Source organism: Acanthisitta chloris, unplaced genomic scaffold, assembly GCF_000695815.1.
Source record: "Acanthisitta chloris isolate BGI_N310 unplaced genomic scaffold, ASM69581v1 scaffold11278, whole genome shotgun sequence".
Taxonomy (NCBI): Eukaryota; Metazoa; Chordata; class Aves; order Passeriformes; family Acanthisittidae; genus Acanthisitta; species Acanthisitta chloris.
The window spans coordinates 46,627-67,614 of NW_008685398.1; the positions used below are offsets into that span (position 1 = coordinate 46,627).

The 20,988-nt window shown below is 38.7% G+C and overlaps 1 protein-coding gene across 1 annotated transcript in view; it reads right to left on the bottom strand.

Annotated features, from left to right (window-relative positions):
- LOC103807035 (dedicator of cytokinesis protein 2-like) overlaps nt 1–15,280 on the bottom strand; it is a gene marked incomplete at its 3' end in the record, with an annotated part of 60,917 nt that extends 45,637 nt beyond the window's left edge. Inside the window, exons 1-3 of the mRNA XM_009079753.1 lie at nt 15,263–15,280; nt 13,686–13,784; nt 11,897–11,991 (exon numbers count right to left, since the gene is read on the bottom strand). Coding sequence (XP_009078001.1) covers nt 11,897–11,991; nt 13,686–13,784; nt 15,263–15,280 — 212 coding nt within the window. The remainder of the gene's footprint in view (nt 1–11,896; nt 11,992–13,685; nt 13,785–15,262) is intronic.
- Between the last annotated feature and the right edge of the window lie 5,708 nt (nt 15,281–20,988).

Below are 20,988 nucleotides of genomic sequence, written 5' to 3' on the forward strand. Positions count from 1 at the left end.
TGTGATCAAGGAAATAAAGTAATTTATACATAGTGTCATATCTTGCCAACTCCTTTTTGTTAATGTGATCAGAGGGACACGACAGTCACTGTGGCACTGGGAGGTAATGGAGTTCTCAGGGTGCTGTGTCACTCCACTGCATCATCCCACACATTCAGCTGAGCTTCCTCCCCATGGTCCAGGGCAAACTCTGATCTCATCTTCTAACACTAGCTCAGCTGATCTTGCTAGCTGAATTACTGGGCTGATCTGTGAAAAGCTGAGTGTCATCAAATCACCTCGAGTTCAAGAAATCTAATTTTGCTCAATACTGTCTGTGCAGGTTATCTATCACCACTCCTCTAAACAACCTCTGTCCACTCACACAACTGCCCTGTGTATGCACTGCCATTTCACAGGCTATTGTACTTGCTTTTTCAGCTTTTATGTGATCAACCCTTGCTCTGGAAAATGTGATTTCCACTGCAAGCTGTCCCACACTGCCCACAGGAAAATAAATGCATTCTTCCCTAACGCTCCGCTCACATGGGTACATTTGTCTCCTCAAAGCTGCCTGACGCTTGACACAAACAGTTTAAGATGTTGCAGAAAAAGAGGATTCTAAAAAGAGTGGTCTGCTTTAGGCAGCCCCAAAAAATACACAGCTAGGCAAAATCACAGACACCCACATGTTATTCTGTGTCACCATCCTCATTACTCTTCCGAACAAGAGTTTTAGGTCAATGCCTTTTTAGCATCATGTTTTTTTCTGTAGCTCCATATTGCTCTAGATCCTTTGGTTTACAAAGGCTATTTCTTGCCAACTCACGTAAGCAAGTTCTTCAGCTCCAGCTGCTCAGAGAGGACCACTTCCCTTCACTCACAAAGTCTTTGCTTGGAGTAGGAGTGGGCTCCTCCACCCAAATTCTGTGCCTTTCCACACCACCCCAGCACCTATGGTGAAATATGCCACCTATATATTCTGGGCAGACTCTGGTATGGTGCTGATCATTTGTCTTGCATTACAAAAATCCTACAGTTTTAGGTACTTTAGTCTTAGCATGGAAATATAGATACAGTAGAAACAATCATAACTTGAACACACATGAAATATATTAGAGTAAATCTCTGATAATATGGGCATATTCTTGTGTTTCATACTTTAAAATTTTTGTGAAGGGCTTGTGTTTTAAAGTTAGCTATACAGCAAAAGCCTCAAGGACACCTGAAAAATACTGCCCAGTAGAAATCACAGATAATATTGAAAATATTTACAGGATTCTATACAGTGTAATTATATGTAAGCTAGCTTCTGTGAATATCCTTTCACTCTCACAGATATTTTTATCTGACAGACTGGAATGACACATTTTCAGGAAGCATGCAATATTTCCAGGCTGTCGAGTTCCAAATATTTTCATGCATTTGTATTTTGCCTAAAGGGTGTATCTATTCCTGTCATTGGAAGTCACTTAGACAGTAGGTTTGAATTCTATTCCTGGCTCCTGCCAATACCATATGTCCTGCCTCGATGATTTCACTTCTACATGCCTCAGTCTCCCCTTTCACCAAAAAGGGGCGTTAATGAACTAGCCACAAGTATGAAACTAAACAGGTATTTATAAAGCTGCTTGAGATTCTGATGAAAATGAGAAAATATAATTTTAATTATTAATGACATCATATTCCTATTTAGAGAATTAAACATTGATCCAAGGGGAGACAGATAAAGTCATTTCATTGGTGAAGTCACATCATTCCTTGCATGATTATTCATAACAACGTTATCAATTATAACTGACATAATGGAGAAGATACAGCTTGAAAAGTGATGGTAAGAACGTGGTAAGAGCCCCAGAGCAGCCCAGGAGAGCACAATATGTACTGTCTGATTGCAGGAGAAATTATTGAGGAAAATTACCGAAAGGGATTATCTTGTCACAGTGTAATATAACTTAATTTCCCTTGTTTCTGTAACAGAACATCAGACCTTACCTCTCCTCTGAACTTGGGGATTGCTGCACAGTTTTGTTTTGCAAGTTTAGCCTGACATGGACTCACTAAAGGACAGGGTCTTCATCTCTCACACAGATAATGTCATTCCAAGTTTTTTATGTTTAACATTCATCACATTTTCCTTTAATTGTAATCATTGCATAGGGCTGCAAATAGGTTCTTTCATGCATTTAATTATGATAACTTTTCTATAGTCATTCAATATGGAATTAATTTCTCATCAGTTTAAATAAATGTGATCTGAAATTGCTGAAATTCCTTTACCCACAATAGCTTCCATGCTATATCCTGAATTCCTGGGTATTCTACGTACAGTTCATACCAAAACCTTGAGCATGAAGATTTATGGATGATCTTCATAGCCCAAAGTCTCTGGGCTAAATCTGGGTATAAAAAAGCAAGGTTTGGGCTTAGAATTTGGCAACAGAATTGCCATGGTTCACCTGCTCCTATTTCCTTTCTTCTTCTGAATTTCCTGCTGCTGCTGCTGCTTTACTTTATTGTACTGTCAGAGAAATATTTTACATATTATGGCTTGAAAGAATGCCCAATGAATAGAATCCTGTGCAATTGTACTTAGTTTCACACACTGAGATGTCTGTTCTGAACAGTACCATAATTAACATACAGAAATAATTTAAGACACACAAACCTGAAAATTTCTAAGTCACCATAAGATAAAGATTTGATTTCAAACCGATTCTCCCTCAAACAAAACAAAACAGAGGGACTGAGACAGAGCAAGGAAAGAATTCTGTATTCATAAACAATATGTTAATCAAAGTAGGATTTCAAGGCTTTTCCTTAGAAGATGATGACTCTTTGCTTAAGAGCAAAATAGGTCTGCACATTGCCCTTGCTTTTGAAGTGTAAATAGGTGATAAACCTAAAACACAGATCTGGAACTCCAAGTTATTTTTAGCAAACTAGTTAGAATTGGTACATCAGCTCCTTGCAGCATAAAACAAAGAGATAATTACAGTAAAAAAACAACCAAACCCTCAAAAAAACAACCAACCAAAACCTTAAATTCACACTTATTTTTCTGAGGTGGCTTTGTAAAAGCTATCGTTTTCCTGCACCTTGTTTGAGACATAGAACACTTCTGGGGCCACAAAAGTATTTGGGAAAGGGGAATGAATCAGATACAGAATTAGAAACCTTTCCCAACTCATGAATATACCTTGCCTCGCACTCTTACACATGAGTTCTTTTAAAGCAGTGGTCCAACAGCAGCGAGATGTTCTTCAATATCTTTTCAGGTTCACAGGACTCTAAAATTTGCAATTTCAGTGCTTCAGCTTTGAGATGAGTAACCCAGATTCTGAGGTGAAGGCTGAATTAAGTCAGTTAGGAATTTACGAGTGTCAACTGACACTCATGTTAGCTATGTCTCCTAAAGCTGTGACTGCACTGCTGTAATGACAGGTGGAAAAAATTAATCAAGCACAAACTTCTACTGGATACACAGAAAAACAGAGATAAGGTTTAAAAGAGTATTTCCTGTGTTGTTGTGAAAACTCCTACTGAAAGAAACCATTTAAATGTTGGCATATATTTTAAAGCACATCTGAAAAACAATGAAGTTATGGACAGTTTTTATAACTCCACTTCTTTCCACAAACCCAAGTGCTTTTCTTCAGAAAGTTTGGTCCACAAACTCAAGTCAGAAGGAGTTACACTAAGTTCTGTTTGGCAGGTGTTTGCTGCCATCCCCAAAGCTGATCAATCAGCACTTTCATCAGTCAATCCTCTACTGAGTGGATGAGGAATATGAGGGGAGTTCTTTCAATACCTGGGAGATGCACAGACTATTATTTGTGAAGATCCTTCCTGAGCTCTGATAGACATGGTTTGGCCAGTGTGACAACTCTATTAAATCCAGAGCAGGGATCCCACATAATTTATGTTGATTTATTAGTAGCATCATCATAAAATGCCGTGCAGAAAACACCTGATAGGTATTTCAACATAAAGCAAACACAAAGGAAAAGCAGCTGTAGTCAAATAATTCTTTTGTAGGCTTCTGTTACCTTTCCTCTTCCTTAGTGTGTGCCAAGCCAAAGAAGGCACCTTAAATAATGAGGAGACTCATAAAGTGGGTCAGAGCCAATCCCCAAAACTAATAACTGTCAAGGACTGAAATAGTGATCAGCAGCTATAAACTAATGCTGGAATATACAAAATACACAAAAGAGAGATCAGACAAGCAATGAGTGGGACAGGAGACATAAAAATTACATGTATACTGTTTCAGGGACCAAAAAAGTACAGGAGAAAGCCTAAGAAAACAGGCAAAAATAACAAAAATCTTTACAAAGCAACAGCAGAAATTGTCTCCTAATATCATGGCAAGCAATCATTGATTTAGAAATGAAGGGCAATGCAAGATGGAAACACTACTTAAAAACCTTGTGGCTACATGAAACCTAGTTATGAAGAGCACAATAATGGCAACACTTAGGAAACAATCCACTTCCATGGTAACTGGAACAACATGGCCAGTGGTGCAAAGAAAGGAGTATAATTTTATCATATTTCTCCCTTGTGTCAACTCAGTATCACTATAGAGTGAATAATTCTTTGTACCATTCATATTGAATTCTAATGATTAAACAACTGACATCTTCCTAAACTCTTTTTCAATGTGCAGCCAGAGCCTAACCAAATAGCATGGTCAGAAAAAAACTGTTGAAAAGTGGCTGCTCTTGTCTCAATTATAAATTGCTTGTTATGTACAATTCATTTTCCTTATTAGCATTGTTTGAAAATTTACCTTTGGATGCCAAGCATCCAAAATACTGCATGCTATAATGTGTCAGAATTAATGTGACAGCAGCACTAATGAACTCCAAGAGAAAGACCAGGAATGTGCAGAGGCTTTGTGCTATACAAGCAAAGTTTCCATGTGGGATCTCTTGACTTGGCCCACAGGTTCTTTGTGTGCAGCTTTGCCTTCAGCATCTACCTAAAGCATGCTTCAAAGACTGCTTAGCTCCGACTTAGGAACCAAAATACATTTTCAAAACTGCATCTTAGGTACACATTTATGTCAAACTCCTGAAAAATGTGATGTTTTGCATGAAGAAACTTCATAGCTTGAAAACAAAGCATACGAAAAGCTGTAAGAATGGGCTCCAAGTAACTTAGCTTGAAAGGTACTTTCAGGAAATATTGTGAGTTTCTTCTCATGTCAGCTTCCCTTGCTTTTGTGTGCATTACAGCCAACTGTTTGCATAGTAGAAATATTCTGAATTAGAGAAAAAAATTAAAAATCACACGCTGTCTTTGGTGCTAGATCAAGTCTGGGAATAAGACACAAAGCTGAAACCCAGTTCTTAAAGATGAGTGTAATGGCTTAATGTGGTTATATCAGGATGTCACATACTAATGAGCTCCCATGGCCTTCACTTTTGAAGGAAGTTTTAATTGATATTGTAAAGTTATTTCTCCACTCTTCCACTTCCCCATTCTTCCACTGATTTTCTGTTTTCACGTGCTGACACTAATTCACCCTTACTGTAGTATTGGTACATATCACTTAGTTTTCATTTCTATATATCTAAGAGTGGTGCAGAGGTGATACTTTGGTAAACAGATTTTCATGGATGTTTCTAGGTACTATTTCTAAAAATACTTTTATTATTCCACTAATCAAAGGACTGAAATTGGAGGAATACATGAAATTAGTGTGATAACCAACCTCTCTCTCTTCATTCCCCCCCCAGCAGCTCTGTATTTTATTCATAATCTCACTATAAAACTTTAACGTAAAATGCAATTTGGGCTTTGCTTTCCCTTGCCCCTGTTACATAAGCTTTTGATATTCAAAATCCCTTCACTATAGCTGCATTATAGTTCAACACAGCACATGCATCTGCTTTTTCAGATATTTTTGTTGAAAAGATACAGTGACAGAGCAACTTCTGTCTAGAATACATGATTTCTGTGCGTGCAAGCTTCTTCTGAAGCTAAGAACATAATCTGTACTTACAGGTACAGACACCTATGCATCTGCCTCTTGCCTAATTGCTGCTCACTTGATCTTACCACTTCACAGCCCAAACTATACTGATACACAGGAGGTTGCATTGAACCAGCAGAATATGACTTTTAAAAGAGATGATTATGCAGCAAATGCATAATACACCAGCAGGGTTATTTTGTGATGCTGCTGTTTAAAAAGATGAAAATAACTGTTCAAAATAATGTTAAATAAGAGGAAAAAAAATATATTTTATCTCTATGATATCAAGTGCTGGTCAAAATTAGTCCAAAAAGGGAACACAGAAAATTCTCAACTGCATTTACAACTGATGAAAACTATGAATACTGAATTTTTAGTCTTTTCCATAGTGACATATTTAGAACAGTTTGTGTGGGTAATCTCTTCATTACATTTTTACTCATTTGCACATATGTTCTACAGAGAGGGAAATACTCCTCGTTGTCTTAATCCCCAAGATGTTTCATTAAAGTGAAAATACTTGAAAATGTACAAAAATATCTTATAACAGGCCACATAGCAAAGAACCTTAGGGGTTTCTGTATGCAAGTCAAAGACATATCTGGGAAAGTAACAGTTCATCTTACTGACTTTGTGAGAACATCAGATTACCAAGGTGGATTTTTGTGTTGAGTTGTTCTCTCCACTGAAGACTTCACTTTTAGTTCAGAGACCTCATAGTCTAGGAGCATCCTAGCAAGTTGGTGTCAGGAAAGATGAGATACTCTGCAGTAGGAGTGGGAATGGGGTATCTCACAGCATGTTTTCTCTCTGCATTTTAGATAAAAGACTAAATAAATGACTGCAGTCAAAACCTAACAGGCATCCACTGTGTGCCACCACCACGGTGTGCAACAGCCTCCCTTGCTGAGCCGATTATCTGCTGCAGCCACTACATAATTAAGTGTTTAGATTCTTGGTAAGCAGATAATTCCCCAACATGGATAACAATGAGCAACATGCAGAGCTGGTGCAGAATAAGCATCTTGTAGTGTTTTGGTGCTAGAAAGATTCAAGTGATGGAAAAACAGAGTTACATCAGGCATAGGCAGAGTCAAACACCTGCAGATGGAAGTGTCGCTCTCTGCTAGGCTTCGAGCTGACAGCAAAGCATTAACTGACTCAGTCAGACACATCGGCCACAGCTGGAAGTGCAACTCTCCGTGGGAGTAAATTTGCAGCCCACAGTGAAACAACTGCCTCTTCCTTTATCTGCCTTATTCCATTTTGCCAGGACTAACCTTATGCCATTTGTTCAATTACAAGCACTGATGTTTGTAGAGACTGAGAAAGACAATGAGGAAACAGAGTAACCTGAACTGAATGGAAAGGAGACACAAATTTGGGAGCACTGAGGCACTGTATACCAAATAACCCAATGTGGAAAACAATGAAGAAATAAATTCCTCTCTGAAAGGGACTTTTTGTTAACAGGAAAACTGCATTTCAGCAAGGACATTTTTTGTCTCTCAGAAAACCAAACTCTCCAGGGATACATCCTGTTACTAATACACAGTTAAAGCAATGACTGAACAGCACAAACTGTTTGAACTTGTTATAATACTTCATTTACCCTTTTGTGCAAGTGTGCATAAAGGAATATTTCCTTAGACATTTATGCCTGTTGCTTAAAATATTTGTTCATACATTAAAATTCCAAAGGTCTGCAATATGCCACAAGCCTGTGTGTAAATGTGTTCTGCCCCTCTGAAAATTCAAGTCTTTATACAAACAACTGTACTTCTATCAGGGATGCTTAGGTCAGTCAAAAGTTGCAGAGGAAGATGAGAACAAACAAAAGAGTTGTCTACAGCAGATCAGCCTTCTAAATTCTGCCTTACTTGTACAAAATAAAAAGTAACACCATCATCCAACCTTAGTTACATAAATGAGCTTTATCTTCTGATATGTCTTTGAAAAACAAAAGTAAAACTAACCTAAACTACTTGTTTGGGGGTAGTTTGTTTTGGTTGGGTTTTTTTCAGGAATATGGCAAGCTTCAATTTCTACCTACAGATAAATGGAAGACTGAGAAGCAGTTCTAATATTTTAATTGATTTGAGGTTTTTCTTCCTTCCAACTTGAGATCACAGAATCACAGAATGGTTTGGGCTGGAAAGGACCTTGAAACTCATCTTGTTCCAAGCCCTTGCCATGAGCAGGGACATCTTCCACTAGACCAGGTTGTTCCAAGCCCCATCCAACCTGGCATTCAGCACTTACAGGGAAGGGTTTCTATTCAAAGGCAGTATTCAGAGACATGCACATGTATAGCATAGAAAACATCTTTTTCAGAAGTCATGTTTCACAGAGCCACTCACAGATAATCTATGAAAAAAAAACCCAAACAACAAAACCCAGGCCTGGAATCCCTACTGTCCTGTTCTTAAACAGAAATCCCTGCAGTCCCTTGCTAGGCACCAGACAGGAACTTATTCTGTCTCACTTTGCTGCCTGGCCAGGACCTAATGATACCAAGAGGATGTGCATCTCTGGCAGTCTGAGAGCTGGTGAGGTACCTGGGGATGCAGGTGACACTGATTTGAAGCCACAGTGAGTTTTGCTGAATTAATAATGCTGCTCCAACATGGGAGCTACATGAGAACCAGGTCTCAAGAGTGTTACAAAGCAGTTCATCAGCAAGTAAGCAGCTATTTTTAGTATGTATAATGAAAGAAAATTGACAACAATTCCAGCTCTTTTTCCAAATACCTGCAGTGCTAAACCTTTCAAGTTAGACTTTAAAAGTGCTGGGGAAGACTTGACTCTGACAGATGTCTGAAAACACTCAGATACACAGGTAATGAAAACAAAAAGCCAAACTCCTGATGTTAGAAAATACTCTACAGTGTTATCTTGCAAGAGATTTTCAGCAAATAGGATCTGACCTTGAAATGTTCTGGGAAAAACACTGATTCCTTTAAAATACCTATATATATTGTGGACAAGGATCCAAAACAACTCAAACGGGCACACAAATAATCCAGGTGCTTCCTAAGCCACTTCAGGCTGGACACCAACCAAACTGATCCCAGGTACTAATTGAGATAAGATCAAATACTTTCAGATTCTGTGTAAGCAATTACCATTTGAAAGCCCAGAGGAACAGAGGGAAGGGATGGGAATATTTTCCCTGTAGTTGCTCACCCCACTAACCATCGTTTTACTCAGTGAGTCTGACTCTGTGTGCTTCATGGTAGCAATAAGGTACATGAATTTCCTGGGAGAAATTACATACCTCTAAATTAAAATTATGAACAGCTGAGAGATAAACAGACTACATAGTTTTACCTATACTAGCAAAGCATTTCCCCACGAATGCCATGTACCTAGGAATTACTGCTTTTAATAAGCTAATAGCCAATATCTAAATGTCATGAGTGGAATAAAGTGCACATACAAGCAGTAGCAAATAATAAGAAGTGTGTAGTAAGCAACCTTAATTAGAACAAAAGTTAATTAAGTCTTCCATGGAGGATCACAAAAAGAACTTGGATATTATATCCTCATGACCTCAATGATGATATTACTATTTCACAAAGTGTTCTACCCCACCTAGCATCCCACACACACACAAAAATAAGTGTTCTTCCCATCTTGTTGTTAATGGAAGGGGGAAAAAAATCAAACTGATAAAAGGTATTTCATTCCCCTGGTTCATTCTCTGTTGCTCATTGAATACTCCCAGTCCAGTGGGACTAGCCTCTGCCTCCTTCAAATGGGCTTTGGCAATCAGAGCATGCTTTGGAAACAAACAGCAGTGATTTAAAGTCATTTGAATTAACTCATCACATCCTGATACAGGTAAAGCTTGACTAAGTTTAGTAGATTAAGCTTTTGCTCCCATTCTTTCAACTCACCCATCACACTTTCCCCTAGACAAGGGGTCCATTCCTTTGCACCCTGTAAGAAGTCATTCTCTCATTCTTTCCCCCTTATCTATGCCAGACATCTAAATTTTAGTTGAAACATCCCTGATGTTATTCATGCATTGCCTTTAGTTGCACACAACAGTAATTTGAGTGGGCTGCTCAGCAAACAGAACCAAATCTACAGGACTTCCCTTTCGTCTGCCTCTCTGTAGGTGTACTCTAATTTTACACCTCTGTGCTGCAGTACACCCTAGAGCAAACCTCCTCCAATGATGACTTCCCTTGCAGGCTACAAGAGATCCTGCAGGGGAGACCGAGAGGCTTTGCTGAATGCCCCTAGGGCACAAGTGCCAGCTACATCCTGCCACTGGCTAGGTTATGCAACAGATCTGTCCCACAGCCCCAGCTAAGCTTTTTGCAAATGTAGGAAAGGCAGACTCGAAGTAAAACACCTCCTTCAGGGTGTAAAAAGTCCCACATGGAGCATCCTGCTCACCACAGGGGAATTAACAGTGCACACCTGAACTGTGCTGAAGCTTTTTGCGCTTGGTTTGTTGGGGTTATTAAATTTTCTTTTCTTCTCTCATTGTTATTTTAAAAGACCCAAGCCTGATCCCTTGTGACTTTTTATCTGCTACTTCACTGGTTTGGAGGAGGAAAGAATGTTAACAAGACAAATCTAGAAATCTAAATTAGTCTTCAATTTATTCCATAGAATATCCGTTCCCTCAAAAGAACAAAGTAAAAACCAAAACCAAATTTCTATAAAGACTGATAAAAATCCCCCTCCCAGTTGTTGATATAACATAAAATTAAGACATGAAAGCAAGATCAATAACTCATTTACTTATGCATTCCTGAGAAGAGCAACATAATCAAGGAGTCTAAACAGTGCCAAGTCATTTAGGTAAGCAGTGTGTTTACAGAAGCACTGTTAATTAGCTTCTAAACTTTTTTTTTATGCTGATTTTTTCCTTTAAATATTTGGGTTTGGCTTGTCCAAGGCAGGATAAGGCTTAGGGCAAAAAAGCCTTTCTGGACCAAACTGTCCAGTGTACTCACTTCGTAATCCAAGCCAGCAACTAAATTCAGTTTCTTTGAGGACAGGAAGCAACATGTTCAGCCATAAAGGGAACATCCAAAGAAATTAAAAAATGTGAATGAAGTGATTTTTTCCCCCACATCCAGATCCCTTTCAGTGAGACTTTTAACCATGATTTCCACTAAGTATGAAGAGAATGTCCAGCACATGGTAAAAAAAAACAAACCCAACCCACAAGGGGGTAACATGCTCATGGCTATTTGGCTGTTCAATGTCTACTACATGCCTGTAAAATTTCTGTATGTTCAGATTTTAAGGAAATTTTTCCTCACCTGCTAGTTCCACAAATAAACAAATTGAACCAATTGTTTAGAGCAGCCATGTGTTTTACTTGGCATTCTCAGTCCAACTCTCCCTTTCTTTGTTATAGGCTAGAGACACAGGCACATAAAGCAAAAAGTCAGTCCCTCAGAATGGCTAGGAACAGTTATTAGGAGATAAATCCTCACATACAGTAAGCAACCTCCTCCTACAAAGTGTGTTGTGCTGAAAGATCTGATCTTTATCATCAGACCTTTTAGCAATCCATATCAGTTCAGATATTTGATAACTTTAGCATTACAATGAATTTGCTGATGTATTAGTAAGGGCATCACAATCCTGTGCAGAAATTCTACATTTAAGACTCAACCATCCTTTGACAGTTTGGCTTGTGTTGACTGTCAATTTGAAGACCAACTATGTACTTCCACTTTACTGTTAGATACAATTTATTTTCTCTAAGTAAGTGGACTTAAAACACAGCAGGCTGGTATTTAATGGATTGACAGTTCATTATTTCAGATTACCTTCTTGGAGGTTCCCAAACCAGAATGATAGAATCATCTTAAACTGTACTGCAAAACTCCTTGTAAGATATGAAAGGAGTCACTTTCCAGAAGCACATGGAACATGAGCACTGATCCTCCAGCCCTGTTTTACCTGTTCTGCACCATGCTCATTGCCATCCAGTCCGAAGGGTAAACGTTCTTCCCAATGAGGTCTTTGAACATAATGAATGTTTCCATCAAGAAGTCCTAGAACAACAAAATGCAGTCAGTCTGTGGCTGTGGAACACACAGTTTGAAGTTTATCTGCTGTGATTAATGAACTAAGCTGGAGGGCTCCACTTTGCTCCCACTGTAGGCAATAGAAGAATGCCTGGTGATATCAGTAAGCCCAGGATTGGAACTGAAGTCCTGGAAAGCAGCAGTCTCAAATTCCAAATGAAAGCTAAAAGCTATTCCATTGAAGTGATTACCTTGGGATCTGAAGGAAATATTAGGCATAAATGAATGGAAGAAGAAGTTGTAGCACCTTGGAGTAAAGTTGTTCAGATTTTATGAATTAGCCAAACAGCCTCACTATGCATAAAGAACTGACAGATTGGAAAAATACAGGAGTTTTTTAATCTATTTAGTCCATTTAGCGTGTTTAGCATTCTAAATTAAAAACTGAAGGCGCTGACAGAAATTTTTCAAACAAAAACCCCTTTGCTCCTCTTCCTAGACATATTTAGAGATCACTGTGTAATGAACTTAAATAAAATGAATATATCAGTTCAGACCTATTTCATATACAGCACATATATGTGGTTTTACCCTTGAACTTCTGAGCAGGTCACCTGGCAGTCTGTGAGACTAGCACGCTGTCATCACCTATTACCAAACCCTCACAAGAAGCTCTCTGTGAAGATTGTCCTTTTTCTTGTCATATTACTTAGAGAACCATGTGAACAATAGCTCTCGACAGCATTATTTGAAAACAGGTATTTGTCATCTTCACTGACATATAGTTATGGCATGGAGAAAAATGAGAAGACAACAAACCAATGCCTTTAAAAGCAGCAAACCCACTGAATTTATTGATGCCTTTCCCACCCCACACCCCTCTCCCCAGCGCTGTTGAAGTAGTTTAAGGACTACTAAAATTTGTAGGACCATGCACCTGATCTGCTTTAAAGTTGAAATTATGTTAAAATACTGTTACAATTTCAAGTAAATTAAAGCACATGAAGAATTGAAAAAGCTACCCAAGATTTGAAAAAGGTCAGTTTTAAGCAACTGAAAATATTACCTCCACAGACAAACTGTAGATGGTTCCTTTGCCAATACCCTGACTTACCTGAGAGCTGTATCAGGAGTATAAAAGGACAGACATAGGACTATGGGAACTTTCTAGAACACAGTGACCACTGGCACAAACTAGAATATATTGCAAGTATCAGTGAATTATGCCAGAAACAATGAGCATAAAAGGATGCATTGCAAGAAATAGGCATTGACTGCATTTAGCATACAAGCTTAAGCAGAAGTAGACTCAACAGTAAAAATGATAAATGGAAATGGGTCACCATATATGAAGTAGGGAGGGAGAGTTCAAACTAGTTGAGGATTGGTTTTGTTGGGAGTTTTGTTGGGTTTGTAGGGAGCTTTTTTTTCTCCTCAAAACAGTATAACATAAATATCCGATTACTTGTTATTGAACATTATCTCACACCTCTGTGCCAGTGTCAACAGCAGAGACATTTGTGTCTTTCCAAATTTCTGGTTACAGCATTGTCCAATGACACCATTAGAAGAGGGAGGCAACACAATGACATAGAGGCAGAAAATGTACAGAAACAGAATTAATTCTAGGAAGACTGTACTCCAAAGCAATACTAGTGATTTTCCATAGGAAACCAAATATTTAAAATTATTTATTACCTCCATGACTACTCAGTACTCACCACTAGATCTGAACTTGTCTGAAAAGTTTCAATATACACCGAATAATGCTGATCATTCATCTGGTTGAGGATTGCTGTCATGCATGCCACAAAATGGCTCTGAAAGCAAACCAGACAGAAATCAACACGTGCAGATTAAGGAATCACATTCTTTCTAAAGTTTAAATGCTCAAAATGCCTGATAAACCCTTTCAGGCATACAAAAAATAAATAATGCTCAAGCTTTTGCAAACCCAGGTGAAAGAAACATACTAAGAACTCGAAAGGGATGATTCAAAAGTTACCCTGGTATGGAGCAGGCACTTTTATGAGATGCGGCATGGGAACACACATTGTGACAAGAAAACTTTATATATAATGAAGTACAACTCAGTATCACCTGGAGCGTCCTAAAAGGCATCTGGTAGTGCTTAGGATTCTTCCATTGGGAATTCATGGGAAGAAAACATGTTAGAATCAAAATTGTCTATTCATTCTAGGAACAGGCTATTCACAGGAAGAAACAGTGCAAGAAATGCTATCTTTATATTATGCAGGTGTTTAAGCAGCTATTATAGAACTCTTAGACTTCTATAGATTACTATGACCTTCATATGTCAAAACTTTTTTCAAACTTCCCCGAAAGTATTTTACTCAATTCCTAGGGTCAAAATGCTGCAGGCTATTAATACAATTTCTAATCCTAAATATTCACTGCAATTTACTGAAAGTCACAAAGACATTTCCCTCCCAAGCAATAATTGTGAGGCTTAATGATTTGCAGTTTTCCTTTAAGACAGTGACAAATCCTTTTTATCGATGCCTTTTCATTTGCTGAAGTTCTAATGACTGTTTTCAAAGTGAACCTGATTTAAGCGCTTTGATTCTATTAAAATGAGATACAATGAAGTTGCTAAGCACGCAAAGCAATTTTTTAGGTTTCCTTGACCCTACAATGAAGCAATGAAGTTGCTAAGCACGCGAAGCAATTTTTTAGGTTTCCTTGACCCTTTTCATCCTGCCGGCTCGGAAGTGGTACGGGGGACTCACCAGCCCCTCTGAGCAGAATTTGATTTCCACCTGGTGCTGCTCAGATTCTCTGTTTAACTCTGATTCACTCTGTGCATCTGTTGCCTCGCAAAGGCAAAGGTACACACTCCCCAATGAAGTTGCTAAGCACGCGAAGCAATTTTTTAGGTTTCCTTGACCCTTTTCATCCTGCCGGCTCGGAAGTGGTACGGGGGACTCACCAGCCCCTCTGAGCAGAATTTGATTTCCACCTGGTGCTGCTCAGATTCTCTGTTTAACTCTGATTCACTCTGTGCATCTGTTGCCTCGCAAAGGCAAAGGTACACACTCCCGAAGTCTCTGTACTGTGTCGCTCCCAACCATTTCCATCCCCACTCCGAGGAGGGGGAAACCTTCTTTCTTCCTTCCTCGACTGCAGGCTGTGGCCACTAGAGGTCTGGCACTTCCCTGCGAGAGCTGCTGTTCCGTTCCTGCTGCCTCTTTTTTATTTATTTATTCCTACGTGAGCAGACCCAGCACACTTCTTGCATACAAACAGTGAAAATTACAATCTAAAGGACCTATCATACCTTCGACCGGAGAAACATTAGTGCCAGTGAGAGCCTTGCCTACTTTTTAAGGCTAAGAAGACACATTTTCTGCAGGCAAACCAAAAGCGTTCAGGTAAGAAACCGTGTGTTCTCGGGTACTGATGCTCTTCTAAAAAGAAATGCTGGATTTCCTGCAGTAGTAGTTCACTTGTACAGTTCTGGATCAGCCAAATATTTTCTGGGATGTTAAATGCATAGCTGAAAGGAGTAATGAATTGCAAAGGATTCTGTACTGAAAACGTGTGGGGGTTTTCTTCTCGTGTCTTGATTTTGAAAAAAGATTACTGACAGAAGTTAGAGAATTGACATGGAAAGCTGCTTGTATTTTTAGTAGTTAAGCATTCACCACAGAATGCCTTTCTAGACTAGGTGAAATAATCTCTGAAATAAGCGTTTCTTCACAAGCATTGAATAGATGTATTATGTTGCTTAAAGGCATAAAGACTTTAAGAAGGTTATTTCTTTTGTTAAAACCAACTTTGAAAAATGTTTCTTGCTAGATCTGTGATTATGGTAGAGCACGAATGCCTATTCTTAGTGGCTGTGTATGATGATTTTAAAATTAATAGAGCTATGCCTTGAAAAGAGCCATAAGCAAAGATCACATATTGGGGCCAGTACCTCGCACCAAACCTGTCAAATTCACATCAGTGGGACTGAATGATATATACAAAAGGTGACACTAAATCTGGTTTGCTACAAAAAACTTCATTATTTCCATGTAACTGTAAAGCAGGGAAATACACAAATACTGTTTGATCTTTAATCATTTTCTTGCCAGCAATCTCAGCTATCAGAAATCATCTGCTGGCTTCTTTATAGGTTAAAAGCTTGCCCCTCCCTCCTAATCCCTAAATGCCAGTGATAAAGATTCACTTCTCAGGAGCAGCCTCGGATCTCTCAAGTAATCACTCCCAGCATTGCCATTCTCACGGCCAGAACTTACAGATAATGTAGGGCTATACACAGCTGTGATCAGATCTGCAAATATCTCTATGTATTCCCTGAAATTCTCCTATGAGGTTTAAGTGCCTCTTGCTGGAATGTGCAAAGAGCATCAACTGCTTGGAAATACAGCAAGTTCTGCAGCAGACTGATCTCTCACACTTTGGCTGCAGACTGCATGCTCACAGAAGAAAGTCAGAATCACACCCTAGTGTAATGTTTACAATTAAAAAACTTATTTCATTAAGTCAAACACTGTATATAGGGATTGAATAGTATAAAAGAGGTTGCGGCAGAGAAGATAAAGTTCAGGTAGAATCCTGACAAGTCATTTTAGCTGTGCTTAGGCTTGTTAGGATTTATCCTGTGAATTACAGCAGAAAACGTTGATCAGAACTAGGTCAAATGTATAACAAAATAAATATATCAAAGTAAACACTTGACTGCTGACACAATATGAACAGAAAAAGACCCAGAAATAACTCTGACTACACTACTCTGAAGAGATCTAACAAAGTATGTTTTCCAACTTAAAAACATTTGTTGCCATTTAAACATGAACCTGGAACAGAAACAAGACTGCATTCTGTTTTTTTAATTAACCAGTTTTCTGACAGGTTTTCAAAAAATGTGTAAAGAAATAAGGAAAGTGATAGTATGAACACTGCACTTCTGTCAGGAGCAGGAACATGAGGAAATGGGTAGTCAAATGAAAATGAGACAGAGGAGAAAATGTCTCGGGAAGCGTTCAAATGCTCTGTCCACTTAAGAAACCCACCATGAATATCACATTGAAATGAAGTAAAATGCTGGCTTTAGTATAAACACTGCAAAGAAGAAATGCTGTTTCGGTTGAGCACGTACAAAGTACATCAAAAGCAATAACAGATTTATTCTGTAAAACAATTAAGGTTTCCTAAGGTCAAGCAGGAAGAATGCGGAATCTCTTCCACTGCTGTACAGGTGCAGATTAGCTGTGGATGCAACATTTACAGGAAAAGAAATAGCTGAAGAACATCAGGGTCATATGAGTAAGATGACAAACTTCAACACCTAGCAACTAAACCCCAGCACACTTTATAATAGCAGATGGTGACAGGTTGCCGTAGTAACTTCAAATAGACTTGCAGCACAAGGAGGAGGCAAATGCACTGGGAAAACAACAGAAATAACATGGAATGAAGCTACAATTTGATTTTAATCTAGCAGAAGTATTTCAATGGCTGCAGGGTGGGCAATCCTCATGCTGGTGCACTTCTGGAAGGACTCAGGAAGGTATTTGTCTCATTGAGGCACTTAAGTAACATTTATCATCATTAATAGAGCACTTGACCAACATAGAGCCTGAGTGTAAAGACATAACCCCATGCACAGTATTAAAGAACAGAAAAAATAGCAACATGAATAATTCCTAATAACTGAAGGACTTGTGTTAATGTAGTTATTTTTATATTCCCCCTTTAGCAGATTATTGGATGTTTTAAATGCTCATTTTCCTTCCTCTCACAATTAATGTAAGGTAAGAGGACTCCCTTGCATAGCTCTGTCCTCACACTCTGTAACCCTATGCTCACCAATGATGGTCTAAATTTAAGTAATGCAGTGTTCTGTATTGGGCAAAGAAAGTTATCCAGGCAATCCCACACTATGGTGGTGCTTGCAGCAATCATGCCACATAGATGAGGTTTGAGTAATTACATTCATCTTGAATGTAATTTAAAACTAACCAATCAACTGTTTCAATCTAATGCTAAAAAACATCCATATTTGTGTTGTACCACCAGCACATTATTGAGAGTGTCTCCAAAAATTCTGTCTTTGCAGAATCAATGAGTCATCACACCTGTTTAGTGTCATGAGCTAAAGGGCAACACAATTATGAGAAAAGTAGGGAAGATGCTCAGTGATGCCATGAAGAACCACAGTAGCTTGAAGTCACAGTGCCTCAGAGAACCCCATCACAGCTTGAGAACTGTGGCATTTATAGAGGTTGAAACCAACATCTTGATCCTATTATGCAAACTCTAAACAATATCAGTCTGAAAGGAAAAAAGAAGCAGAATTTGAAGTGAATTGCTAATGTAGTAGTTCTGTTTCCTCTCCAGAAATAGATGTCCCTGCCAATGCATGTGCTGTCCTAAAACATACTGTTTCTAGCTGTAAAAGCACAAATACATAAACATTAGGACAGGCTGCTATGCAACAACCTCGTGTTTTCATCACGTGTGAAACGGGAAAGAGCTCCTGATCCATACAGACTTGCAGCTTGCCAATGAGCATGCCTTGCTAATAATTAATTTACACTAACATTCATCTACTCCTTGTAGGTCTGAGTTTTTAATTTTCCATTTATACATTCATCTAGTTCATTGGTTCTGTCTCCTTGTGTTTTATAGCTGAGTGAACAGGAGCTTAGGCATCCTCCTTCTACACTTACTGACAGCTCTGCATTTCTGACTGCAAACATACTGGGCTCTTTCAGCTTGTCCTACTCTTTTCTTTACATTCTTAGGATTTAGCCAAAAAGATGTACAACTATAAAACCAGATGGAGTAATATAGAACAATTTTGTAACACAATGAGATAGCAACTGCAGCTGCTCTAGATGATTTTAAGGTGTGTTACAAGATGAACAGGACAATTTCAATATGACTTCAATTAAGACTTTTCCAGACATAGATAAAAGCAGTAAAATAATGGTTTATGGTATGACATTAAAGTAGCTTGATTTTCTTAGGATATATCCTTTGCCATCTACTTTTTGGTGTCTACTTTTAACTTTGCACTGATTTCCCAGCAATATTGAAAAGAAAAATACATATTTCATCCTCTACAATGTTTTTGCTGCTATTGAATTTTGTTGGTTAGTTAGTTTTGTTCCATAAATCCACTCCAGAATTTCTACTACCGTCTCTGGCTAGGATGAACACTCTGTTGTTCCAACACAGTTGTGTAATTTACTACTTTTCCCATAATATTTATTTGCTGTTCATCTTCAAGGTGTAAGTACAAATAAATTCCAGATAACATTATTTAGTATAAAGTCAAAAGGCAGTCCTTTGGAATTAGCTTTCATTGCTTGGTGACTGAACTAGCTTGTCCAGAGCACAGTTAGCAGAAAAAATGTGCTGTTTTACCTCCTCACTTAATCACTGCTGTCACAACTCCTGATCTCAGCTCTGCTGTATCTGATGAGATCTTCCATCCTTGCCTTTAGGGAGCTCTGCAGCTTCTGCCCTCCTCTCTAATCCACTAATTGCTTCCCCACAATTACTTTAGCTACTTTCCAGGCTGGTCCCACAGGTCAGAAGAAACTTCCTGCCCTGGTACATGAGACATCCACTGAGAAACCAGAGATTCCTAGTGCTGTCAGGCTGCTCATCTCACTAATTTCTTATTCAGAGTCCTATTCCAGGGCCCTGTTTCCACTAGACCAGATGGGCGTTCAAGTGGGCAAATCATGGCTTGTCTTGCAAAGTGTCCCAGTGCACTCATTGCCACCTTAGAGACGATGCAGTCAGTATTCCATAGAAACAATGGAACTACACGCAAAATACAAGCAGAAAAATAAGATTAAATGTGCTATCCATGGTTTATTCATAGTAGTAAAGATTAGCCAACCTCTTGCATTTCAAAGGCCTGGAAACCAAGCTGGGAACTGGCAGGCAGTGGTGCAGTGGCTGGGGGGAAGCAATCCCCTGCCTGGAGGGACAGTAGTGTACAGCAGGAAATTACCCAGATGGGATGGCAATGTGGGACTGCAGAGCAAAACACACCAGCTGGAAGGGGGATCAACAGCAGGGTTAAAAAGGGCAGAACTGAGCAATTTGAGTCCACCAAAGTGCAGAAACGTCTTTTATTTCTAAGCCATGTATTTTAAATTTACACATATTGTGAAGAGCAGTGTCTTGGAAGAGGATTCACTTCCTTAAAACTAAACAGAGCCACCACTTGTATTCCCAGAACTAAGCCACTCTATTTGATTTTGCTCTTTTTCAGCTGCACTCACTGAAGACAGAAAAATAAAATTAAATTTCAGCTACATGACCAGACCTGAGCCTAACACAATGTATTTGGGAATGGTTAAATCAAAGCTGTATCACAATAGTTCTGCTTAAACTTGCTGAAAGCCATATCACTCCAGAAACTTTGCTCTTACTTTTAAATTGATCTTACAAAAAATAAGGCACAATAAAAATAACTTTCCAACAACTCACATCTATTACACTGACAAATCTGCTCACTGTGTTTAGGATTGATTAACAGCAACTAGCAACTGTTGGAACAGTTTTGTTTTGCATCTGAAGTATTTTTATATTTAAATTATATCCAAGAGGGGTTTAAATTAGCTTATTAATTCTAATGTAACAGTGGGCTCCAGTTTTAAGCATGAAAAAAATCTTGGAGTCTGGTTAGCTGAGTAACTAAAACAGAGAGCTTTTCATATTGACTCTTGGCTAAGTTGTTTAATGGAAAACATAGGGATCACTCAGTGAAAGGAAACCCCATGGAGACACATGTATAAACATGAAGGGATAAAACTTCAATGGTTGCAGAATGTCCTGCTATGGGGTATTCCACAAACTCCTGCCAAATACACATCCTCCTTAGGTGTGGGTCTCTTCAAGGAGTGCCACTTGTAAGATGGCCCAGTTGATTTAGTTTCAGTTATAAATGTAACAGAAATAAAGTCTTGAAACACTGATAATATAGAGAGAAATTTCCCAAATATCATTGGCTGCACCAATAATTTGTGCATA